Here is a 24,586-nt window from a genome sequence, read left to right as displayed (position 1 = left end):
TGGTGGTGTTACCTGTGATAACTGTTAAAATCTGTTGTTATTTTAATGTTTTCAGTCATCTCGTGCAGCTCAAATATCTCAGTAACTGCAAAATATGTGTATTGGGAATGGGTAATTTTATGTGGCTGTCTTGAGCTAGTTAGTCTGATTAAATTGGAGGGCAGAGGAGAAGTACACAGATTTAGATGTTTTGAAATATGACCAAATAGTTATATATGTATACCTTTGTTATACACTGAATAACTATAGAAACCAATTGGATCAGGGTTGACATTCCTCGGCACGTTGGGGCCAGGGAGGCAGCAGCTGTTTGCAGCCTCCCGGCTGCAGCTGGCCCCGGTTCTGGCTGCTGCCAGCCAGACTGCTCCCATCAAGCAGCTGGGATGCTGCAAGCCCTGCTGGGAGCAGTCCAGGCTCTGTGGCTATCAGCAGGTACCCAGAGCCAGGGCTGGCTGCAGCCAGGAGGCTACAAACGGCTGCTGCCTCCTGGCCCCAGCCCCAACGGGCACAGTGCTGGCACCTGTTGCCTTCCTGGAGCCTGGGGCTGGGAGACAGTTGGGGCCAGGGCAGCAGCTGTTTGTAGGCTCCCAGCTGCAGCTGGCCCCAGCTCTGGGTAGCTGCTGATAGCCACAGAGCCTGAGCTGCTCCCAGCAAGGTTTGCAGCATCCCAGCTGCTTGATGGGAGCAGCCTGGGCTCCTGGCTGGCAGCAGCCAAAACTGGGGCCGGCTACTGAGGTGGATACAACTCAGCTCTCGAACCCATGCATGCTCTCCCCTTCATCTTGAAATCTTGCCTCCCCTCTCCCACAGCGTTTTACCCAGGGTGCCAGATCTGCTTGATACACCTCTCCTCTGGTCTATCCAGCACAAATGTCTGGCAGCAGCTGAGACCTTGCTAGAGTATCCCCTTTTTCTCCAGAAGCCTCAAAGTTATCCCAGAGCATGTTTTTCTCTGCTTCAACCTTAAAACATTTGCATCTAAGGCTGCACACAGTGCAGTGTGATTTAGTTCCCCTTCAGAAAATAGATTCTTGAAGCACATCAAGATTTGGGCAGTTGTTTTAATACAGTGTAGTTTCATACAGGTAACCCCCACTTAGCACTTTTAATTGGTTCCTGAAAAACTGAGCATTAAGCAAAACCAAAAGTTTTCGATGACCCAAGATGGTGACTGCAAGCGTTTTAAATGACCCACGCTGGTGACCACGAGCATTATAATGAAACTCGCTGAACACTAAGTGGAATCGGGTATCAGTTTAAAATGAGCATTATAGCAAAACAGTGCTAAGCGAAACAGCGTTAAGTAGGGGTTGCTGTACCATTTGTTCCCTTTTATCATTTGTTACCTTCTATCTTATACCATTTGTTAATATTTATTGACATATTTCAGTAAGTTGAGGCTGGGGTTTTGTAGCTGGATACTTTTTTTCACTTGCTCTTCCTGTCAAACAAAAATGTTTCAAAGTTACTTAACAAAAACAAAACAAAATCCAAAAAATAAGAAAAACCAGAAACAATGAACAAATTAAATGTTCATATTTAAAATTTTTCCATTATTCCCTTCAGTATTTTTAGTGAGTCTTTTAAAAGACAAAACAGTTGTTTAGAGGACTCATTTTATATCAGATGTCCTTCTAAGAAAGTAAAGAAGTCAAATTTAGATAACACCTCTTAGGTTCTGTTGCCAAAATACCGTTCTTTTTATATTTTCTTAAGACAAACAGAAGTAAAAGAGGTAAAGAGGGAAAAGACACAGTGGAAGACCAAGATAATATAGCTTATGTTTTTGAAGTTAGAAGTTATGCTGGTAAAAAGTTTTGGACACAAGACTGTGTGCATGTGTGCTACAAATCTTGTGCTAAGACTCACTGCTCTCATGCTGAGACAGTTTGTTTGCTCTTAACAAACGCCCAGACCAGATATATTGTAGATATATTAGTGCAGTACTGCATACTTACTGATGAGCTCAGATGTTGTACAGCATATAGGATAGTTTGTATAGAGATGATCCTGCTTCAGGCAAGGGGTTGGAGTAAATCATATGTAATGCATAGGGAAAGCATGGGGGGGGCACGTCGTCTTTGTCGTCGTCGTCGTCGTCCCCACACCCCCCGAGATGAGCTGCCACTGGTTTCTGCAGGTTGTCTTGCTGGCAGTTGTGAGTGCCCCACTTGCTGCCCACCACTCGCTATCTTACTTCCCCCTACCTCCGACACCGCCACAGCTGCCTGCAGGTGGTCCCCTGGTGTGCTTAGCCGCAGACTCGGAAGTACTTCCAGTCCACTTCTGGGTTTGCTGCCGAGCACATGGGGAGCCCCCCCACACTCCTGTAGGACACTCCATCTGCCCTACCATCACAGTGTTCATGAGCCACACCTGGTACCTCAAGATATATAGAAAAAACTTTTAAAGCTGTGTCTATGGCGGAATTGCTGATTCTCCAAATTGGCATTGAATCTTCAGATTCAGATTTGGCCGAATCACATTGGGACAGTGTTCTGAATCAACGAATCAAATTGCTGTCCCCAATTTGGACTGAATCTGAATCGAATAAGGCCCAGTTTGCACACCCCTAATACTTAGTTGCCTTCATTTGTTTCACTTGGATCAATGGAAGGCAGGCCCAAGAGTTCATGGTACATCTCAAGGTCCCATGACAAGGAAGAGCCATTGGGGTGTGTGAAGTGGGCCCTATTCAATTTGAATTCAGCCCAAATCAGGGACAGTGATTTGATTAATTGATTTGGATCATGTCCCCGATTCGATTCGGCCACATCCGAAGATTCGATGCTGATTCAGAGAATCGGTGATTTGGGCCTAGACACAGCTTTAAAAGTTTTTTCTACATACTTTGACGTAGCAGGCACGGCTCATGATTGCTGCGATGCTGGGGTGCATGGAGGTCCCACAGCAGTGTGGTGTGGGGCATCCTCATGCTTGGCGGTGAACTCAGAAGTACTTCCAGTCCACTTCTGGGTCTGCTGGGGGGGCCTCTTCCAGCTCGGTGATGGGCCTCAGGGGGACCTCGGGTATCCCCCCAGACCCAGGAGGCACCAATCACCGAGCCGGGGGAGGGATAAGGGGGGACCCCCCAGTGCGCTCCCAGGCAGACCCGGAAGTGCTTCTGGTTCACTTCCAGGTCTGCTGCTGAGTGTGCTGGGGAGCCCCCTAGTGCTTCTGTGGGACATTCCACACGCCTCAGCATTGTAGCACTCATGAGCCCCTGCTACCTAGAGGCATGTAGAAAAAATAAGTAAAGCCATGTATATGTCTGAATTAAATTAATTAGATTAAAGGGAGTCCTCTGATTTGATTCGGATTCAGAGATTTGTCCCAATTGGGCTGAATTTCCACTGGATTGAATCGGGGACCAAAGCTTTGCACAGCCCTAATGAGCCACTGCTACAAATAAACAGATGAGTTGCCAGGTGTTCCTCAGGAAAGCAATGTCTGTCTAAACAGGGTTAGAACTTTGCTCCGTGAACATTGACTGAACAAAACAAATATCAGTGACTTTTTTTCAGGTGCCTCATTTCTCCAATTTAAAAAACACTTTGGTCTCTTATCATAGTAGTTCTGTAATTTTACTGGAAGGCCTCAAAGATTCCTATGAGTAGTGATTTTTATTTCAGGCCAAGTCGGCTGCCATTGATTATTTTGCTTGATTTCAATAAGAATTTTATTTAATTATGATTATAGATCAAAACAACCTTCCCGGACAGTTTAAGATTCAGCAGTCAGTAGTGTTTCATCCTATTTGTTCTAATACTAATTATGTTTTTATTTATTTGTTCATTTACAAGTAATATAAATAAATTAAGTTATTTATGAAACATCATCAGAACCCATTTCTGCTTTGAAGAGCTGGCAATCTGTTACAAACAAGGCAAAACATGAGACAAAAAATGATGCGAGGGAAGTGTTGGAGTGCCTTAGTAAGAACAGGAAAAGAAAGAAGCATAGGTTGTATGGAGAGATTAGAAAGTTAGGAGGATGACCTAAGAATTAGAAAGAAGTATTTCAACTAAGGTAAAAAAAAATGGATTGAGGAAGCCATGTTGACCCCAGTAAGTCCTGTTCATTCATATATTAGCCAATGGTTTTTTTTTTTATTGCAGCTTGCCTTTTTTTTTTTAATTACCAGAATTCGAAATTAGGATCGCTGCTCTCTAGTTCCCCAGATCCAGTTTAGAGCCTTGTCTAGATTGGCATCACATAAGCTACCCTCCAGTTCTCGGGTATAAAGATGGCTTTTAGCGATAGGTTACATGCTAAAGTTAGTAGATCAACAATTTTGAGTTTGAGTTCCTTCAGAACTTTTGGTTGACTGCCATCCAGTTCTGGTGATTCATCACTATTTGGATTATCAAGTCCTTAATCTAGGTCAGGTGAAGACCAATATTAAGAAACTCATTTAGCTTCTGTGCAATGGTCTTGTCCTTCCTTTGTGTTCTTTCTTGCTCCCTTATAGTCCAGTGGTTCCACAGCTAATGATATTTTAGAAACGAAATGTCTAGTCATTTCTCAGATTCCATTTGTACAGTCTCCAGCAGGAGGAAAGAAGATATACCCATTTATGAAACAAACAGCTAATAGGAGAGTACAAAAGCAACTCTGAGAATTTAGGAAGCACTTAGACTGCAATGAACAGCTGTCTCAGCCACCCAAGTGAGATGCGGACATCTTGTGGGGCCTCAGGGGTGTCCAGTGGGGTGTACCAGTGCATGTACACTCCCCCTTGATCCTATTCTTTCCGAAGTTTGAAACCAATTGGAAGCAACTTCAGAAGGCACTGAAATGCTCATGTATTGTCATTGTCATAGTACATCATCCTAGGTGAGCTATAGTGCATTATCCTAGCTGTGGTTCAGGGGTGGGCAAAATATGGCCTGCGGGCTGGATACAGCCTGCCAGGCCATTCTGTCCAGCCCACAGGGCCCCTAAGAATTTAGAAAATTAATATTTATCTGTCCCTGGCTCCTGTCAAAGATGACAGCAGGCCAGTGGAGGCCATGGCAAGCTCCTGCAAAAGCTATGGAGCTGGGGCCCGCAGAAAGACTGGGACCTAGCCCGGTGCCATAGAGCTCCTGCCGGATGGGACTCCACTCCATGTTTTGGTTGGACCAAAAACAGCCTTGGCTATGTAGCTATGGTTGGGGAGGGTGACAAACAGGAGGCAGTTCTAGTTAACATTTTGCAGCATTTATTGACCTTATTTTACATGCTTTGATATTAAAACAAAGTAAGTACTCTAACTAGCTGCTTGTACATATGGATATACAGTTAAGAAGAGCCAGATTGTGAGACTTCCTCTCAGCAAGGATGGTATTACCTCTGACTTTGCTGTTGATGATCTTTGTAGGGAGTTGGTGCTGCTGGGATGTATGGACTGGGAAAAAGTCCTAGCAAGGGGTAATTGTAAGAATCCCTTTTAAAAGAGTGGAAATGAGAAGAAAAATAGCAAGTACATATATTTTACAAAGAAAAAATAAGTGGCTGTTTGGGAGGCCACTGGGTTAATTTTTGAAGAAGCCTAACAAAGTACAGGATTGTCGTCATGGGATATGTGCAGTTGCTAGACAACTCAATGTAATTAAAAACAAAAGGAGAAATACAGGAAGTAAGGTAAAAAAAAAAATGTGGATCTTATTGCTGTCTATTAGTAGGACAGCAGCTCAGGATTTCACCAACTTTGATACGGTTTTTTGCTCTTTCATCTTGCTTGACTTCCATATTTGATCATTTTTCTCCTTGTGCATCTCTGTTGTTCCTTGGACTCTTGTGCATCTCTTATTTATAGTATGCCTGGTTGTTTTTGGTGATCTTATAACCAGTATGCTCTGCATTTATACAGGTCAATTAATGATTGATATTAGCGTTTTAACTTTTGCCCTGTAGAGTTGGTTGTGCCTCGAGTGACATGCGTTGCAGCACTTATCTAGATGTACAGGATGAACTAGATGAACTTCTGAGCTATAAACTATGCCTCTGTCCTACATCTTTGTTCCACCTTCTACTTGGGCACTCAGTGTTCTTCAGACAGCAGTGTAAAGCAGAAAAGACCTGGAGCCCTTGATCCTTACTTTCTACTGTTTTTTAAAACATTCAGCTGTAAATGCTCTCAAAATTCTGGTTTTAGATCCATTTCCACTTGCTGGCTAGAAATAACTGGAATAACCCAGGATACTAAACTGGTATGGAAGATTTTGAAGATTAAAAACATAATTCTTGTGTTCACATATAAAGCAAAACTTGTAAACAGGGCTGTGTCAGTTGACCTGAAATTTCATTTTTATCATCTTAAGTTGTCTGATGGAAAAAAGTCAATCAAATATACCGTATTTTTATGGGAGAAACAATTTTATCTTGTGCAAATAAATTATTGAATCATTGAGAAATACTGAAAACTCCACTAAGTTGTTTTCAGCTACAAAACTATTAATGGAGATGACACTAATAGGATTGAAGTATATGATATGCATTCCAGTACTTTAAAAGACATGCTGAAAAATAGAGGTATAAATTGCACATTTCTAAATGGGGTGAGAGTGGTGTTGTAGCTGCAGTGGGACCAGGAAGTATACAGGTGAGATGGTTTTTGTGATATCTTTTATTGGATCAACTGTATAGCTGGGGGAGAGATCTCACAAGCTTTCAGCCAGGTACTGCCCTTCCTCAGGTCTCCAGTAGAAGATATCACATTTCTAGATGGCAGCACAATGATTTACTCTTTGGAGCATGCAGCAGGTGACAGATCTTGTGAAAATCTAGTACTTGCAGATTTAGAATGAAAATAGGCTGAATTACGGTGTCTTGTCTTGAATCATCAGTGCAGTGATTGGCAGCATAGGGCCCATTGGCTCAAACCTGTGGAGCTGGTAGCATTGCACATGCTGGGCTTTAGCTGGGAGGCTAGGCAGGGTGAGGAGTGTTGTATGCACCATGCCACAGCCAAGCAGCCAGATGGCAGTTTTGCCCACATGGTGGCTGGATGGCTGAAATGCTTTGCCCGTGCCGTGTCAGGGAAGAGCAGTGGCAGACGGGTCAGGTTGGGAGCGCTAGCTCACCTGGGACCTGAGCTGGGTTGATCTGACAAGCGGCTCCAAAACCTTGCCAGCTGCTGAATTATTGTAATGTCATTAGCCAGCACTAACGCTTCAGGTTATCCTGTATATTCTGCTCAGGTGCCATTATATTTCCATATGCTTTATTATCTCTATAGGAGATTAATATGATAAATGTGAGCTGTGTCACATGCATACTTCTGCATGGATTTCCATGTGTTTTCTTGATTTGTGTTTTGGAGATATGCAGACATACTCATCCATCACAGAAGGATTGAGGTATAGTAGGTCATTGAATGCCAAATCAGCTGCCTGTTGCACTGTTTCTACACTATGGTTTTGTTTCTTCTCTTAAAGTTCTGCACAGCGCTCCTGTTCCTTTTAATCAGGAAATCTTATGCTGTAAGATCTTATGCCCTGAAAAAAACCCAACCTTTTATAAAGTTCCTGATATGTTCTTTAAAATGCAATCTCTGGCTATGGATGAACAGAACGTTTAACTGCTTCAAAAGGACAAAGGGAGTTGCTTTCAGGAGTTTGCCTCCATCCTTATGCTGCAGCTGTTCTCTGTATGTTCCTAATAGTGATACAATGAGCCAAATAGCCATAAATGTAACCCTGAATGAAAGAGAGCTAAAGTTGCAATGGTTTTGCTACTGTTGTAGTACTACAGGAGCACACAGATAAAAGTTAAATCTTGGGGTTCCTGATCAACTGCCTGTTTTCATAACCACACAAGCATCCTGATTAGTATTCAGTGTTTTACTCTACTTACCATTACTTGTCTCTCCAGTGCCAAACTGCAATTGATTTCTAGCTTTTTTCAGTCACGGGGGGCGGCCTTGAGTTACTGTTACTTTCATTGCTTCAGTGTGGAGTTATGTATGAACGTTGATTTAGAGGGTAAATAAATAATAGCATCACGGTTTTTTTTTTAAATTTAGAAAATGAATCATGCAGTGGCCACGTTAAGATTTTGTTCACTCTTTTGTAAATCTTGAATTAGTTTAATGCTCTTTATATGTCTTTCAGCATCTTTCCTGCACTCAGTACAGCTTGTTCAAAAGCTGCTCTCGTGGTTCAAGGACTTTACATTTTGAGAAGGGATCTGTTTAATAATGCACAAGCAAAGATATACGAATCTTACTTGTGGACACTTCCCGGTGTATAATACACCTGTAGGCACTGATGTGAACAGAAAAGAATGACATGGCACTAGACAGCTGGGTCATGGAATGCATGGGTGCCCTCAGTATGATGTAGGGGCCACACGTCCATAATCTAGGAGGCTTAAAGGTGTTAACTTATGGGATTCTCATCCTTTTTGCTTCTGCAAGCATTAATGCAGCTAATGAGAAACTACTAGGCTTTGGAGAGTTACTTTTCTTACCGTAAGCAGCAGCAAGACCATTCGTCACACCAGGCTATCAGCAGTATGGGGACCATAGAGCTGCAGCTGCCTTTACTGAGAGAAGGCATTGAGAAAAAAGTTCTAGGCATGTTAAGGTTATGTAGAGCTACTCTGAATCTGTAGACTTTTCAGCTCCTCTCTGTAAACTTGCAAAACTTCCATTTACAGAGAGGAACTGAAAAGTCTACAGGTTCAGAGTAGCTCTACATAACCTCAACACTGATCTGCATTCTTCCTTGGTCTGGTCAGATGAGAAGGCTAGTACTTAAACACTTGACCCCCTGGTTTTTTGGCTACCTTATGTAAAGCAGGGACATTTCTTTAAATGATGTATTCCACTTACCTGATTGCTGGTCTCCTGTTGCTGAAAGAAAAGTTGTGCCATTATTTTGCTTCATAAACTTGGTTCTAAAGTTTTGTCTGTACTCAAGTAATACCATGTTCATGTTGGCAATTCTTCTAGTATTCTTCATTTTAAATACAAAGCCTCTTTAAAGCTATGTGAAACTTCAGAATTGGAAGAAACCATTCAGAGAAGCAGCTGGCTCAGTCTTGGGTACACAATATCAGATCGTATGTGAAATCTACTGATGGTGATTTATTCACACCTAACTCAAATGGCTGCTCCTGAGAATCGGAATCATAGTATCTTCTGCTGACAGGAGCTTTGCCACAAAATTGATGGATCATGAGTCATGGATCTGATCCTTCACGGCCCTGCGCTGCCTCCACCCTCCTCACCAGCCCCGTGTGCTGGGATCAAGCCCTGTATGCACCATTTAGCCCATGAGGGTCCCCACAGACTCATGGGGAGCCCTATGGACTGGATGATGTGGTGTCTGGGGCTGGATCTGGTCTGTGGGCTTAGGGGTTGAGCATCCCTGGAGCAGAAGCAGCTATGAGTCAGGATACACTGAGATCAATATGTTTCCCAGGTGAAAACAAGGAAAAATTGAGAGTATAAGTGACAAGTGTTTTTTTAAAAGTTTAAGGTTGCTACAGCCATGGTTGCAATAAATAGTTGGGAAAGGGCCACAACCTTGTGGAACATATGTGGATATCCAAGAGCCTACGTTTTTTTTCTAAGTTTGGCGATCAAAGATATCTTGCATCTCACAAGTGTTAATTCATCCAAATGGACAATTATCTTCTAGATCTACACTTAATTAAGGGGGAGAAGGGGTATTTTGATTAGACTTTATGTTCAGAAAGTTAAGGTAAAGGTGATGATTTCTACAGTATGAAAAAGAATTATAGTCTGTTTAATGTATTTAATTATTTTTAGACCTTTACTGTCTTTTTTTGAGCATTGATGCTTGTTGGTCACTTTATTTACAAACTGGCAACAAAGCTGCATTAGCTTTCCTGGTAATCAATGATATACCACAGTGCATGTATTCTTGGAGACCCAAGAAGGTCCTCTAACAAAACCTGTCTTGAACTTGTTAATATTTCCAAGATTTACATATAATAAAGCTCCAGCATTCAAAAATGCTGCATCTCCTCATAATCTTACTATGTAATATATCCCAATTTAACCACTAAAATGATCTGTCCAAATATAGACCCCCCATCTCCAAGTTACATTTCATTTTTAGTAATTGATCGCTATGCATCGAGCTGAAATGTAAGTAGACTAGAAAGGAATCGTTGTAAACTGGCAAATAATTCATACAGGAAAAAGGTGTTAATTAAACCTTTCACTTCAAAGTAATGTTTTAAGATGAAATAAAAATTATTAGTAGATACAAAGTAAACCTAAATGCAAAATGTTTTTTTCCTAAAAATGTATCTTCATTTTTATATTTAGTTTTTGTTCTGTACCTTTTTCTTCTCCTGAGTTCAGTCATCACAATATGAAATCATAATAATGCTTTCTTCGACATTTTTCTTGAGCAAAACTGTCTTGTCATTATTTAGTAGGGTTGGGGTATTGTAATTGTGATGGTTTAGGGAATAACTTGGAAGCAAGGCTTTTTTTTGGGGCGGGGGGGTGACAACTCTTACTGACCAACTGTATAATTGGGAGAGATGTTGGATCTGCTTCCTGGTACAAATTGATATTGATTGTCATTATTTAGTGTTTACATTTTTAATTGCAATTTCAAAACTTTATTTTCCCATATCTTGTTTATTTTTCTCTAGGCTGTGCTCTACAATGACAGATCAGTCCTAGAAAATCATCATGCTGCCGCTGCTTGGAGTCTCTTCTTATCTCAACCAGAGTATAATTTCTTATCTAATCTTGATCACGTGGAATTCAAACGGTTTCGTTTCTTAGTGATTGAAGCAGTCCTTGCCACAGATCTCAAGAAGCATTTTGATTTTCTTGCTGAATTTAATGCCAAGGTTTGTTGCACAAATAAATAGAGTCAGCATTTATTGCTCAATATGTATTGCTGTTAATAAGTTAAATTTTAATAGCCTAGAATTGCAGATATCAATACAGTAGTAGGAGAGGCAGCTAAAGTATCTTATACATTCCATTACACTCAGAACCTTTAAGTCAAGCTGTTTAGCGTATTCAAAAGTACTAACATACTATTCCATTCTGACATGCTTACTATATATCAATAGAAACCTGTCAGTGGAAACTTAGTGATTTATACTTTAAAGTATTTTAACACAAACAGACACACACACTCATCCACCCACCTGGCTCAAAAGCTTTGAACGATTAGTTTCCTAATGATAGTGTGTGTTCATTAATTTAATATCTATGATAACCTGTTTAACTTGCACATAATTGGAAAGTTGAACATCCTGTACTTAGCCTTTCAATCAGAAACATTTTCTAGATGAGAACTTCAGAGTAAAGTTATGTTTAGAAAAGAATTGAGCATTGCTGACATACATGAAAATCATGACTTTAAGAGAAATAAAGTTTTAACAATGGGGAAAAGATATATTAAGATTGTTAATAGTGGAATGTAATAACTGTACAGGAAACTGATAATATTGTTTCCATTTGTTTTTGATTTCTTTATCCTCCCAGGTGGATACCTGCTGCTGCTAGTACTATCCCATAATTGTGTTTTTTGAGGGGGGGAAAAATATCGTCTTCTCTGATAACATAAGCCATAAAATGATACAGAAAAATTAATATTAAAGTACACTGTTGTGCACAGGTTGAAAAAAGTGTTAGCATTAATGTTTAGCTGCAATTTACATGAGTGTTCAACATGATTTTAAAATGTCTGCTCAAACAGGCCAGTGATATAAACAGCCCTGGTATAGAATGGAGCAATGAGAACGATCGCTTGCTGGTGTGTCAAATATGCATCAAACTTGCAGATATTAATGGCCCAGCCAAAAGTAGAGATCTCCATCTGAAATGGACTGAAGGCATTGTTAATGAATTTTATGAGCAGGTGGGTATGGAAAGTATGAATTTTTTTTAAGTAAATGCCAGAGGGATAATGCTACAAAGGATTTACTAGTTAAGAATTATTCTTTTTAACCCTTTTAGAAAAACTGTTTCTTGCTTCATCTGCTGTACTTTCAAGTAACTTTTTATAGGTAGTTTGTTTATTTTATTTTCTATTGATTGACTTAGAAGCTTCAAAAAAAATCTCCTACCAATTTAGTCCACTTCTCAGATAGATAAATTTACTTGGTTGATAAATATGTACATTATTATAAATTCTGTGCATTTCTTAATAAATTCAACCTTGGTAGTAAACTGCATATGTAACCTCCTTTGGGGACTCCCTGCTTTACTTGATTTGAAGTACATAGGTGCTATATTTGAGTGCTTATTTCTGGTAAATATCTGGAGAGTTGGTTAAAAAAAAAAATTGAAGTTTTCCACAGAACATTTGCGTTTTCAGTCTGTTTCCCTACACAAGCTCTTTCTCATTTTCCTTTTTTCCATCTTACTTTTCTCCATTTCCAGCATCAAACTGGAAGGAGGAAAGAGAAAAGGGGAGAGAAAGGTAGGGGAGAAAACAAAGATTTTTTTTTTTCCATTTTGTTGCCAAAAAGCTAAAAAATTTCATCAGAAGCTAAAAGTCTTCTCAAACTGTCGTTCCATCAAAAAGCCATTTTATGTTGATAAAGCACATTGATGAAGAATTTGATCAGTGTTGTAACTTAGTTGCATAGAATCCTTTTGGGTCAAAATTCATATATGTGCACCACCTTTACCTCTGATATCAGTAAAATACTGGGAACAATATTTGTGAATTTACTACTGGTTTAAAGGTGGCAGAGAGAACACAGAATTTTTAACGGATCCTAAAATATTCAGTACTGACTTTGCAATGAGAGTTTTTGAAAAATAAAGGTAGATTTAAAATGCAAGGAAAGCTTTAGTTAACACAAGCTTTATTTAATATTGCAAACCTAAATGCTTATCTCTGAATAATGCTATTTAAAGATAAATAACATTTGATCGGGGAAACATTGCTAATAAATACATAGTCACCAGTCATTTAAGATTTATATAGTCTGAAAATGACTGATTTTGTTCTTACAAATGTCAACTAAGATTGCCATAACTGAAAGTAATTTGAGAAAAACAATTATTATTTTTGTTTTTCCATCTTGTTGTTTTGTTTCATGGCCCTTTTAATATCAGCTTTACACTTTCTTTGTGCAGTTAGCTGTCCTCATTTGCTTGTCTGTGTTTGACATAACCACCAGTGGATTATTTTAGGCAGAAGTACCAAGGTGAATTGTATCTAGACCAGTGTGCACTGTTTAAAAAAAAAAAAAAGTCCTATGTACAGAAACTCCAATGGTACCAAGTCATATCTGAATTGTGAGGCAGAATTCTCTTAGCACTGTCATGAACAGTTATTCTTCCTGCTGACTTCCTGCCCCTGGGGCAGGGGGCTGGACTCAATGATCCTCTGGGGTCCCTTCCAGCCCAAATGTCTATGAAATCTTTTCAATTCAGTAAATTTATAAGAATCTTTTCTTACCCAGAAAATCACATGCCCTTCCCTTTTCCTTCCCTCTTTTGGGGGGGGAAGTATCTTGGTACTGTGTCTGGTCTATAGCAGATTACTTCTCCACAAGCTCAGTAAGCACAGTCAGAACTCTGCCATCTGTGCATACCCCGGGCAGCGACCCAGCAGTACCACACATGAAAGTGATTTACTCCTCATTTTGGCCCACAATCTAGCCCTATGTATTGCAAGTTATCTTAGCTAATTTTTAATCCATTTGTATCCTGAATAGTAGGTGCTGAAATGTATTGTTTCTGAGAGAGAGGGAAAACATCAACTTGAGGATAAGTCAGGTTTAAAAAAAGTTAATTTTATATTTTTAAAATTTTTAGGGCGATGAAGAAGCAAGCCTCGGATTGCCTATTAGCCCCTTCATGGACCGTTCTTCTCCTCAGCTTGCAAAATTACAGGAATCATTTATTACTCATATTGTTGGCCCCCTTTGTAATTCATATGATGCAGCTGGCTTGCTTCCAGGCCAGTGGGTGGATGAGGAAGATGATACCGAAAGTGCTGAAGATGATGATGGAGCACAAATGGAGAGTGAAGATGAAGAAATGGAAGATGATCTTAGTTCAAGTAAGATTAAGCTAGTACATAGGATTTTCGTCAAGTGGATTTGTATATGGCAGTATTAGTTGAAATTATGCTTCAAAAACATTCACTATTTTTGCATTTTCACATGGGCTATTTAGTGCATGCATGTATGTGCTATGTAAACTGGACAGATGTTTCTCCAGGGAGAGTCCCTGTTCTCTCAGGAGAAACTGAGTGTTTGGATATTCATATATTCCTCTCAGAGTAAAGGTGGCCATCTGGGGGAAAAAATAACTTGGGAATAATTCAAGTGAATTGGTTCCTGGGACAGCTTCTCTCAGGAGACCTAATGTTTATACAGGGAGGGGTTCAAAAGAGGCTGCAGAGCCATCTTCTGGAATCTCAGTGAGCTTTCTTCCCTTTCCTACCCTCTTCCCCCAGGGCCAGGGAGAGGCCGTATCAGTCCCTGTCATGCAGGAAGCAGCACGTGCCCCCTAAGTGCTTCAGGCTGAAAAAGCCCAGCACTGAAGAACATAAGGGGCATGTTCTGCTCCTGGCTTTCTTGGTGACCTGGGGTCTGTTCCGGACAGATCAGAACCAGCCAACCCACCTTCTGGATGAAGGAACCCCAGCCCCAACTGCAGCACTTAAATGTTTGGAATTGCAGGTCCATGTCTGGCTGCATTTGGGCTGGAATCTGCTTTGGGGAGTTCAGGGTGGAGAGGCCTGTGCTCCGGAAGGGCACAGACCCACCCCCCTCCCTTCCCTGACCTGGTAGACTTCTTTCTGGGAAGCACAGCTTCCTGACAAGCTCAAAATCTTCCCTGTTAAACAAAGACTCACCTGAGCGAGTGAGAGAGAGCGGGATTTTGAGCTGGAGTTCCTCAGAGGGGTGGTCCCGAGGCAGCAAGCTAATCATTGCTGACCCATGCCCTTGCCTGTGTTCACTGTCACTGGGCAGAAAAAGAAGCCTGCAAAGCTCTTTGGGAGGCATGCTCTAGGGCAGTGTTTCTCAACCCATGGGCTGCTACCCAAAAGTGGGTCACAAGAATATAAGCAAACTTAAAAGATGGATTCTCCTTTAAAGGAGAACAGTGTGGGAAATCGTGGTTTTTTTCCCCATGCAGGAGGGCTGGGGGGGGGTTGTGGGTGAGGGCCACTGGGTCGGGACTGGCCATCAATGTTTCCAAATGGGTCCTGGTACAAAAATGCTTGAGAACCACTGCTCGTGAAAATCCTGGGAGCCCAGGGTCAGCACCACAGGAGCTGTGCTTCTCTGCTTGAACTTCTGTACAGGGTTGTTTTTCTGTCAAGAAAACAAACCTGGGAAATTTCTGCTGGATGATTTGAACATGTGTATACAGCTGTAAGCAGGAAAAGAACAAAAATTTTGACTTAAAATCAGAAGAGATATAACCTCAATTAGGACTGACTTAATCTTCTAATTTCTTTGTATCTTTACATAATCAAGATGTTAAATCTCAATGTTTGTTAAGCATCCATTTTTACTTGCTAATTTAAGTTCAAAGCTTATAGCCATTGTATAAAGTAGCAGTCATCTTTGATCGCTGTAGCATTCACCTACCCTATATTTGATTCTGACTAGGATAAGAACCAGGCATCCTTTTACTTTTACTTTTACAGAACTACAAAGGAAAAAAGGCAGACGGCGAATATTTTGTCAGCTAATGCACCATCTTAGTGAAAATCACAAGATATGGAAGAAGGCAATTGAAGAAGAAGAAAAAAGTAAATCTGAAGTGAGTAAACTTCAGACAGAAAATACATCGTTACCTCAAACGGATAACATTCAGGTTATTGAGGAAGCAGATGAAGAAGATGAACGACAGCTAGAAGAGAAAACTTGCTGAGATGGCTTCTGATGGTATGCAGTACAGTGTCAGAAACCAGATTTTCATTTTTCACTGTGCTGACTTCAGACTGACGCAGTTCACAAAGTTGAAAGGCCTTAATACTGTGAGAGGATTCTTGCTGTTCCAGCAGAACCCCACTCCTATGCACTTTCACCACATGGAATATAGAAAACATTATTCAAAGACTGAATGTTGTATACCATGATGCAAAGTTTTTCGTGTCCTAGTTGGTGTAAAAATACCTTGATATGATGCTGCCTTGCTGAATATAGTGCTCTTATTTTCCTTGAGGTACCTACAATTTTGAAAATTCAGTGACTTCACTTACCAAAGCGGCTAGAATTTTTTCTTAACACAGAAATATTGGGTGGATCCTAAAAATATTTTGAGATTTGGATTTCATATAGTTTTTGGATGCAAATGTGACAAAAGTGTCTGCCTATCTGGACACCATATTAACATTGCAGTGCAAACCTATTTTGGGGTGTCTACATAGTGTTTGCTTAATGTAGTTATCTCAGATTGGTTTCACTATTCAGTGACTTTAACACAGAAATTAAATTCTGTTTTTTGGGGTTTTTTTGTGGTTAAATAATCCCAGGTGCATCTATTTTTGATGCTTTTTTTAAAACTCTTATGCATAATCTGCCTTTTTATTTTTGCTACAAATATTCAGGTTTGCAGTGGGTATTCACAACATTTTGTTGATTACAAGGCCATCATCATCTATTGCCTTATTGTTCTGTGGTAGAACATAAAGACCTGTTCAATTATTTTAATTTTGAAAGAATTTTATTCTTCTAGTCAATGATGCTATATTTTTCCACTCTTACTCAGGATTCATGTTTAAAAACATGTCAGACTTACCACAGCAGATTTTATATAATTTAAAAGCCTGCACCAATGTTAGATGTTAATTTTTTTTGGAGAAGTAAGATCATAATTCATTTATTCTTTATATGTAAAACTTCTGGGTAATTAAAGTTTTTTTTAAAAAAAGTTTCAAAATGGCTAGTGTACAGTTTCCCCTGCCTTAATAAATCATGCATACATACACACATACCATAAATCATGTAAAACCACTTGTGTTAGAGGTAAACAACTGAAATGTTTTAGTAGTACCTTAAAGAAACAAGAAAACCTATGCATTCCTTGAATAAGTGTATTATAATATTGTCACTGGAATATTGGCATCCCATATTTTAATAGGCTTAACGCTCTCATAAAACACAGAATGTATACCCATTTTACCAAGATGTACATCCTGGTTGGTACATATGGCATGCAGACCATTACTATCAAAGTACATTGAATCTTAGGGTTTGGGGGAGGGCTGGGCTTATCAGGAAGTCTATACTTGCTACAAAATTATTACCAGGACATTTTCTTATGCAAACAGTAAACAAAGCTGGTTTTAAAATTGTGTGGCTTTTAATACCAAACAGATGTTTAACTTCTGCATAGTGAATATAATAGAATAAGACTAGATACGTTTTTTTCATTCACCTTTCAGATGATAGCTAAACGCATCTGTATTTAGAGATACATCAGTCAGTTAAGTAACGTAACTTTTCCACACTAAACCTAGTGTTAAACATTTTGTTACAGGGCATTTTTAACGTAATTCATTGTATTTGGCCCATCTAAGTCATTAGGAGAAGAACCTCTGAGTTAGTTTTTTCTTAGAGAGCACCTTTGCATGAGTCGTTTTGGAAAACTTATTTTTTCCTACATATGTATGTATGTATAGTGTGTGTGTGTGTGTGTGTGTGTGTGTGTGTGTGTGTGTGTGTGTAGCTCCAAATTCTCCTGTTACAGCCACATCATTTTAACACACAAACAGCATCCCCAACAATGATTTATTCTAGTATACATAGAATCATAGAAAATTACGGTTGGGAGAGACCTCAGAAGGTCTAGTCCACCCCCTTGCTCAAAGCAAGACCATCCCCAAGTAGATCATCCCAGCCAAGGCTTTGTCTTGCTGGATCTTAAAAACCTCCAAGCATGGAGAGTCCACAACTTCTCTGGGTAACCTGTTCCAGGGCTTCACAATGTTCCTAGTGAGAATTTTTTCTGTAGTACCTAACCAAAACATTTTACTGCTTGAGACCATTGCTTCTTGTTCTGTGAGCTGCCACCACTGACAACAGTCTAGCTCCATCCTCTTTTGAACACCCCCTTCAGGTAGTTAAAGGCTGCTATTACATCCCCCCTCAGTCTTCTCTTCTCCACACTTAATGCACCCAGTTCCCTCTGCCTCTCTCTATAAGTCATGTGCCCCAGCCCCCAAACCATTTGTGTTGCCTTCCAACTGGACTCTCTCCAATTTGTCCACATCTCTGTAGTGGAGGGCCCAAACCTGGACACACAGCTCCAGATGTGGCCTCACCAGTGCTGAATAGAGGGAAAGAATCACTTCCCTTGATCTATTGCAGTGCTCCTACTAATGCACTTAGGATGCCGTTAGCCTTCCTGGAACAAGGGCATGCTGCTGGCTCATAATAAAATGTAACAATTTTAATAGAAAATTTAAACTTAAGGGTCTGCTGAAATGGAGGTGGCTGCCATCTGATTTCACAGGTAAATGCCCAGACTTGCAGTCATTTTTGCAGATGGAGCATAGCAGGCCCCCTCCCGCACCTCTGATTGGCAGAGGGGTCCCAATGGCCCCACCCCTTGCCACTGAGGGCTGTTCATCATACAGCCCTGCTGCTTGATGCTGATTAGCCAAGAGGGCTGTCCATGTGGCCTTACACCCTCAAGATTGGTGACAAGGGGAAGGGCCATATGACAGACACCTCATAGCCAATAGGCAGCAGGGGGCAGGGCCAGCAGCCATCTTGCCATGCTGGCAGTCCCCCTACCCTTCCCAGTGGGCTGTGCAGCCAGGCCACAGCAGCCACAAGGATTGCTGGCTCCCCAGAGGGATCCAGCATTTTATTTTCAGTGAGGTTTTCTCTTTTTCTCCAGGGAGTTGCTAAAAATGCAGACCCCTTGTTTTTTTGTGGGGCCTGCCCGAAGTTGTAGTTTCTGCAAAAATTGTGAAAATGCGATTTTGGTAGGTCCTTACTTGTACTACACATTCACTCTTCACTGATCTCCCTGGAAGAAAAATTGAAACATACCGTATTAAATACTCAGTACCTTGTGTGTTCAACATTGTTGCATGTAGGCGTGAGCACCAGCTTGCATACTGTTTAGCTTTGGCTTTGCGTTAATTGTTAAAGTAGAAATACTTTAACTTAAGGATGTAAATATGAATGTGTTAATTAGTAAGTTTACTTTTGGCTCTGCTAACTAAGGCTGTGCTTAACAGAATACTGCTAATAGGGTTGGCCTAGTAGGGTTAAAAAAACTACCAGATGCTAAGAATTGGCAGTCTTTATATCTGGTGACAACATTGTCAGAGACAAATCTCTAGTGTCTCTATACTTACTAGAGATGTAGAGCATCTTGTAGAATTAAAACCAGAAATGATAAATGTACATCCCTTTTGGTATGTGCTCACACAAAGTCTTTCCAAACTATATGAACTTTACACAGGGGCACTATTTAATCATTAAAAAAATTACATAAGGCCAATTTGGAGAGAGAGAGATTCAACAAGAACAAGTGGAAGTACTGGCATTACCACTGAAGGTGAGATCAGATGCTATTCGAAAACATGGCTGTAATTAAAAGTGGAAGTGTTTCAATTCCCCTGTGAAGGGATGCTTTTGAATATTTGGCTATGCTGCCATCAGTAATTATAAATCATTGGGTAAGACGAGCCAAACTAACATGAACGTATTATCCTTCTTTCCATCCCATCATTCCCAGTCCACTTCTGGCATCACTTCAAGACCATCAATTATTTACAGACAGTGCAGCTTATTATACCTGGTAAAAGGCACATAGATTCTCATTTTGAAGACTTCCCAATTATGAAGTGAGCTTTCAGAGGGACAGAAACTATTGGAGATTAACAATCTTTGGGAAATTTTGCAGCTTCTCCCACTTTGTGAATGATTTTTCACCATAAATGTTAGATAAAGAAATTCCTACAGCAGTCTCCCAAACCAGACTCCTAAAAGTTCCCTGTTCCCCCGAGCACTGCCAGGAGTGACCAGGAATAATGGTCACAAGCTGGCGGAGGGTAGATTTAGGCTGGATATCAGGAGGTCCTATGTCACAGTCAGGGCGGCTAGGGTCTGGAACCAGCTTCCAAGAGAAGTGGTGCAGGCTCCTACCCTGGGGGTGTTTAAGAGGAGGTTAGATGCACATCTTGCCGGGTTCGTTTGACCCCAGTACTCTTTCCATGGCAGGGGGTCGGACTAGATGATCTACTCAGGTCCCTTCCAACCCTAGAAACTATGAAACTATGGAAGAGAGTGCGTAGATTTTCACGAAGCCCCTAAGGATCCTCAGGATGCCATTCTGGGAACCACTTTGACGCTACAATGATAGATGTCATAGAAAGCAGAACAGTATGTCTGCCATATAGATTACTTAAAGAGTTTTGACAACAGAGAGCACAGCTAAAGCTAATTTAGCCTACCAAAAACAGGGTAGCCAATAAAATAGATAAAATCTGAGCTAGATAACACTATAGAACAGGGGCAACCTATAGCGCATGGGCTGGATTTAGCCTGCAGAGCCTTTTCATGTGGTCTGTAGACATGGGACTTTGGTGGCATTTGGTGCCGGGGGGGGGGGGGGCCTTGGCAGAAGTTGCTTTCCCTGTGCCAGCATGGGCAAAAGCCCCAGCAGCAGGTGGGGAAAAAGTGGTGTCAGCAGGTATGAGGGGGGAAAGATGCAGTGGCAACTGGGTCCTAATGGCTGCCTACCCAACCTGAACCTTGTCAAGACCACAGTCTTAAAAGGTTACCAACTGCTATTTATACAATATTCTTCCTATTTAGTCCATTTGTTTATGCTGAAGGCTTTACAACCTGTCCTTGGGGAAATAGGGAGGCTAAGCATGAAAATTAACAAGATTTGTGTGCCAAGTATTTTTCTGCAGACTTTCTCTTCAGTGGACTCTTTCTCATTGCCTGCCTTTAGAATGAACAGAGCTAATACATAATGGGACTAATTCTCTGCATCCAGATAGAAGGAGCAACGTATACAGTATGATTTTAGGGCCATGATATCTCCTGCTACCGTTAGAAGTCTCTGGATGTTATATTTGGGTACCAGACCCCCGTCAAAAAGTCCTCTGTAAAACAACTGCAGGAAAAGTGCAGAGAGAAGCATATCCCACTGTACATGGCTTTTATAGATTTAAAAGCCTTTGATACAGTTAGTCAGACCTGGTTTTACAGTTCTGAAGAAGTTTAGTTTCTACCTAAACCTTGTGAAATCCTCACACAATGGCATGAAGGCAACTGTAATGTATGAAAACCAAGAGTCTAACTTGTTCAACATCAACAATGGAGTGAGACAGGGCTGTATACTGGCTTCCATATTGTTTATTTATTTCATTCCTGCTTCAACATGTGTTTCATGATGTTCAAGAGGGTGTCTATCTCGGCACTAGACATGAGGGAGGACTGTAACTCTGCAGGGTTCAGAGCTAAGACAAAGGTGAAGATCATCATCATGACCTGTTGTTTGCAGATGATACAGCCCTTGTGGCTCAGTGTTGATGCCCTACAACATCTCATTACCAAGTTCTCTGACTCATGCAAAATCTTTGGGCTAGCAATAAGCTTGAAGAAAACTGTTACCATCAGAGATCCTAGTTTTCTCTGTTTAAAAATTGCAAATTTTCTGATTTATCCCCCCATCCACATTTTTTCCATGATTAAAATTAAACACACGCGCACACCCAAAAGACTAAACACCTTTCATAATAGATGCTTAAATAAAATTCTTTGAACAAGATGGCAAGACAGGGTGACAAATGTGGAAGTGTTAAATCGTGCTGGTATGTCATTCATGGGAATGTTGATTAGTGAGAAAGACTCGGGTGACTTGGTCATGTCAAACAAATGCTGGATCACAGGATCCCAAAGAATGCGATGTACTCTGGAGCTCATAAAGGGTCTCGGCAGGCATCAAAGAACTCATGGGTGCATATACTATGCTCTGTAAAGAACACGGTGTCAGTTGACTTGACTTGCATTCTTTCCACACATTAAATGAGAATAACCCTCCTGCCTTTTGGTACGCCTTGATCTCCCCATAATCAGCTGCTTTTTCCTACTAATTGTGTATGTCCTACCCTAGACAATTGCTCTCAGCCCTTTCCCTCTACTGTTTTTAACTATTCTTTGCCTGGATTTCTGTGATCAGAGACCTGATGAAGAATGTCTTGCATTTGAAAGCTTGTCTAACTTTATCCCAGGTTTATAGTTGGTCCAGTAAGAGATATCACCCTAAGAAATGGTTGTCTTGTATAAACTAGAAGTGAGGAGCACAGCCCGTACAGAAGAGGCTACAATGTCATCAGGAAGGCTAAGGATGAGCTTAGGCACAGAAGTCATAGAAATAGATTGAAATTCAGTAATACGAAGTGCAAGGTCATGTACTTAGGGCTAATGACAAAAATTCCTGCTATAAACTACAAGCTCATCAGTTGTATATGATCAAGGAAGAGACCTAGGTGTAGTAGTCAATCACAGAATTATTATAAATCACTGCAGTGGTGTGGCCATGAAAAATGCAAATGCCATTGTAAGATATAGTAGGGCAGGTGTCTCCATCTGATTCAGGGAAGTATTATTCCCAAACTTCATCTGGAATGAAGTTTTTAATCTGGCTTAAAATTTTGGTCACAAATTTAAAAAATGTATTCACATGGGGGGAAAAATGGGTTAATAAGGAGAGTTAATAAGGAGAGTCTGAGAAATGGGGAGTCTATCTTACGAAAAAAAGACTGGAAGTACTTCTTTAGCTTAACAAAATTAAGGCTGAGAAAGGGATATGATCATTGTTATAAATAGTTTGTAAGGATACACATCCTGAGGGGAAATAATTGTTTAAACTGATGCAGAAAATCACAAGAATAGCACCAAAATAAAAGGGGTCACCTCTGTAAGAGAGGATGCCACCCCACATCCAGCACTAGGCCTGCCAGTTGTCTCACTGGGGTTCACCTTCAGAGCTGGGTAGTTTCCACTTATGGGTAGCTCTAGGACAGTCATCTACCTTGCTTAGAGTCACTGGTCGACATCTTTGTGTCCTTTCTCTTTTATCCCTGTTAGAAGAATTGTGACATACTATTTCAAGACCACCAGCTCCACTAATTGTAAGCTTGACAGGGTCTTGAACTTTCCCCGTTTGCCATTCTTTGGATTTGGCCATGGTTACTGACAGTAGGACCCTCCCCCCCCCATGAGTCAAATTTCCCCAAGCAGGGTTGCTGCACTGCTGTCTAATCCAAAAACTTGCTGCTATTCTACTTTCACCGCTTGCTAATGTTGTTGCATCATAACCTCCGTTCCTTCTGACATTGTTGGTTCTGAGCAATTGCTGCATTGAGGTTTGTAGCTGTTGCTGCTGCTCCCTAGAAGCCACTCATTGCTCTAAGATCATGGCCTGTTGGGCTGGTAGCCAGAGCCTACTCAATGTCTATGCTAGCAGGTCGTGACCCAAATAAGGGTTGCGGGAGCAATTCTAGCGGTGCTACACAGAAAAGACAAGCTGCACACATGCCGGGAGCTCCCCCACCCCTGGACCACTGCACTCTGATCCCAGCACCAGGGTGCAGAAAAAAAAATTGGGAATCACTGGCCTAGGCCCCTTCACCCAGACTTCTGGGAAGGATATTCTACTTTGAGTACAAGAATGAGGAGGTAAAGAGGTAGTGGTCTCCCACTCTCTTCAGGAGACTGACAGTCTTATTCCTTCACCCAGTGCTTTGCCACTCCACTTCAGATGAGTTTACTCAAAATAGTTCTTAGCTTCTATAGCAGCTATCTCTTTGCACCTGGGTGCAGGCAGTTTTAGCTCTTCACTCTTAAAAGTCTATTTTAAAGGGACATTATTGACTCAAAAAATCACATTTATATCTAAAAATGTGCTTACTCTGGGCACAAGAACACCTATAATGCTTATAATTGAAAGAAGCTAGTGAAAAAGACATTTTTCTTTTTTCAATTTTTTCACTCTGCACATTTGACAGCACTTTGTATGAAGCCTGTTTCAATATTTCCTCTTTTTCTATTCTTTGTGCTTTCTGGAAGGGATCAAAAGGGAGAGGACATTCTCATTCCCCTTTTGTATCTTTTTAAGCTCAAGATATGTTACTTTAAAGGTTACTATGTTGGGCAACTCTTCAGTTTTTTTAAGGTATGTCTGCTTTCTCAATGTTGTTAGAACTAGGCAGACCCAGTAGTGGAAGCGGTGACTTTCTGCAAATTGCCACATTTCAGGAGTCGCTATGCCAGTGACATTTTCCTGCTAAGAGTAACATCCCTAATAGATTAAATTCATTAAAATAATGGACCAAAGCAAGCATATGCAGACTAATTCAATAGATCTTAATGCATAGCTAACTATAACCACAACAAAGTGTATAGCTTTCTGCCCATGAAAATTTGTGTAAGATATATAGCATATATAGTAATATAAAATGGAATAGACTTATTCTATTACTATTTTTAGATGCTGAACTCTGTGGTTCAAATTACTAGTATATAAGACCTTTATAAAAAGTTCTCAAACCAAAAAACTGAAAGGTTACAACAGCTGGAATGCAATGCTTTTGTCTACACAGATCCTACAGTATGTGTTGTGTGCACGAGCCTAGACTTTTGTAGC

At 40.7% G+C, this 24,586-nt stretch overlaps 1 protein-coding gene across 2 annotated transcripts in view; it reads left to right on the top strand.

Moving 5' to 3' along the window:
• The window catches only part of PDE3B (phosphodiesterase 3B), a 161,587-nt gene extending 144,741 nt beyond the window's left edge, over window positions 1–16,846 (top strand). For both annotated transcript variants that reach the window (XM_019551409.1, XM_019551408.1), the window contains 4 exons: window positions 10,621–10,824; window positions 11,685–11,846; window positions 13,760–14,006; window positions 15,609–16,846. In XM_019551409.1, coding sequence (XP_019406954.1) covers window positions 10,621–10,824; window positions 11,685–11,846; window positions 13,760–14,006; window positions 15,609–15,835 — 840 coding nt within the window. In that variant the 3' untranslated portion in view covers window positions 15,836–16,846. The remainder of the gene's footprint in view (window positions 1–10,620; window positions 10,825–11,684; window positions 11,847–13,759; window positions 14,007–15,608) is intronic.
• Window positions 16,847–24,586: the final 7,740 nt, after the last annotated feature.

The sequence above is a fragment of the Crocodylus porosus genome, unplaced genomic scaffold (assembly GCF_001723895.1).
Source record: "Crocodylus porosus isolate Cpor-Errol unplaced genomic scaffold, CroPor_comp1, whole genome shotgun sequence".
Lineage (NCBI taxonomy): Eukaryota > Metazoa > Chordata > Crocodylia > Crocodylidae > Crocodylus > Crocodylus porosus.
The sequence above is the reverse complement of the archived record's forward strand: the minus strand, read 5'-3'. Positions and strand labels throughout refer to the sequence as shown.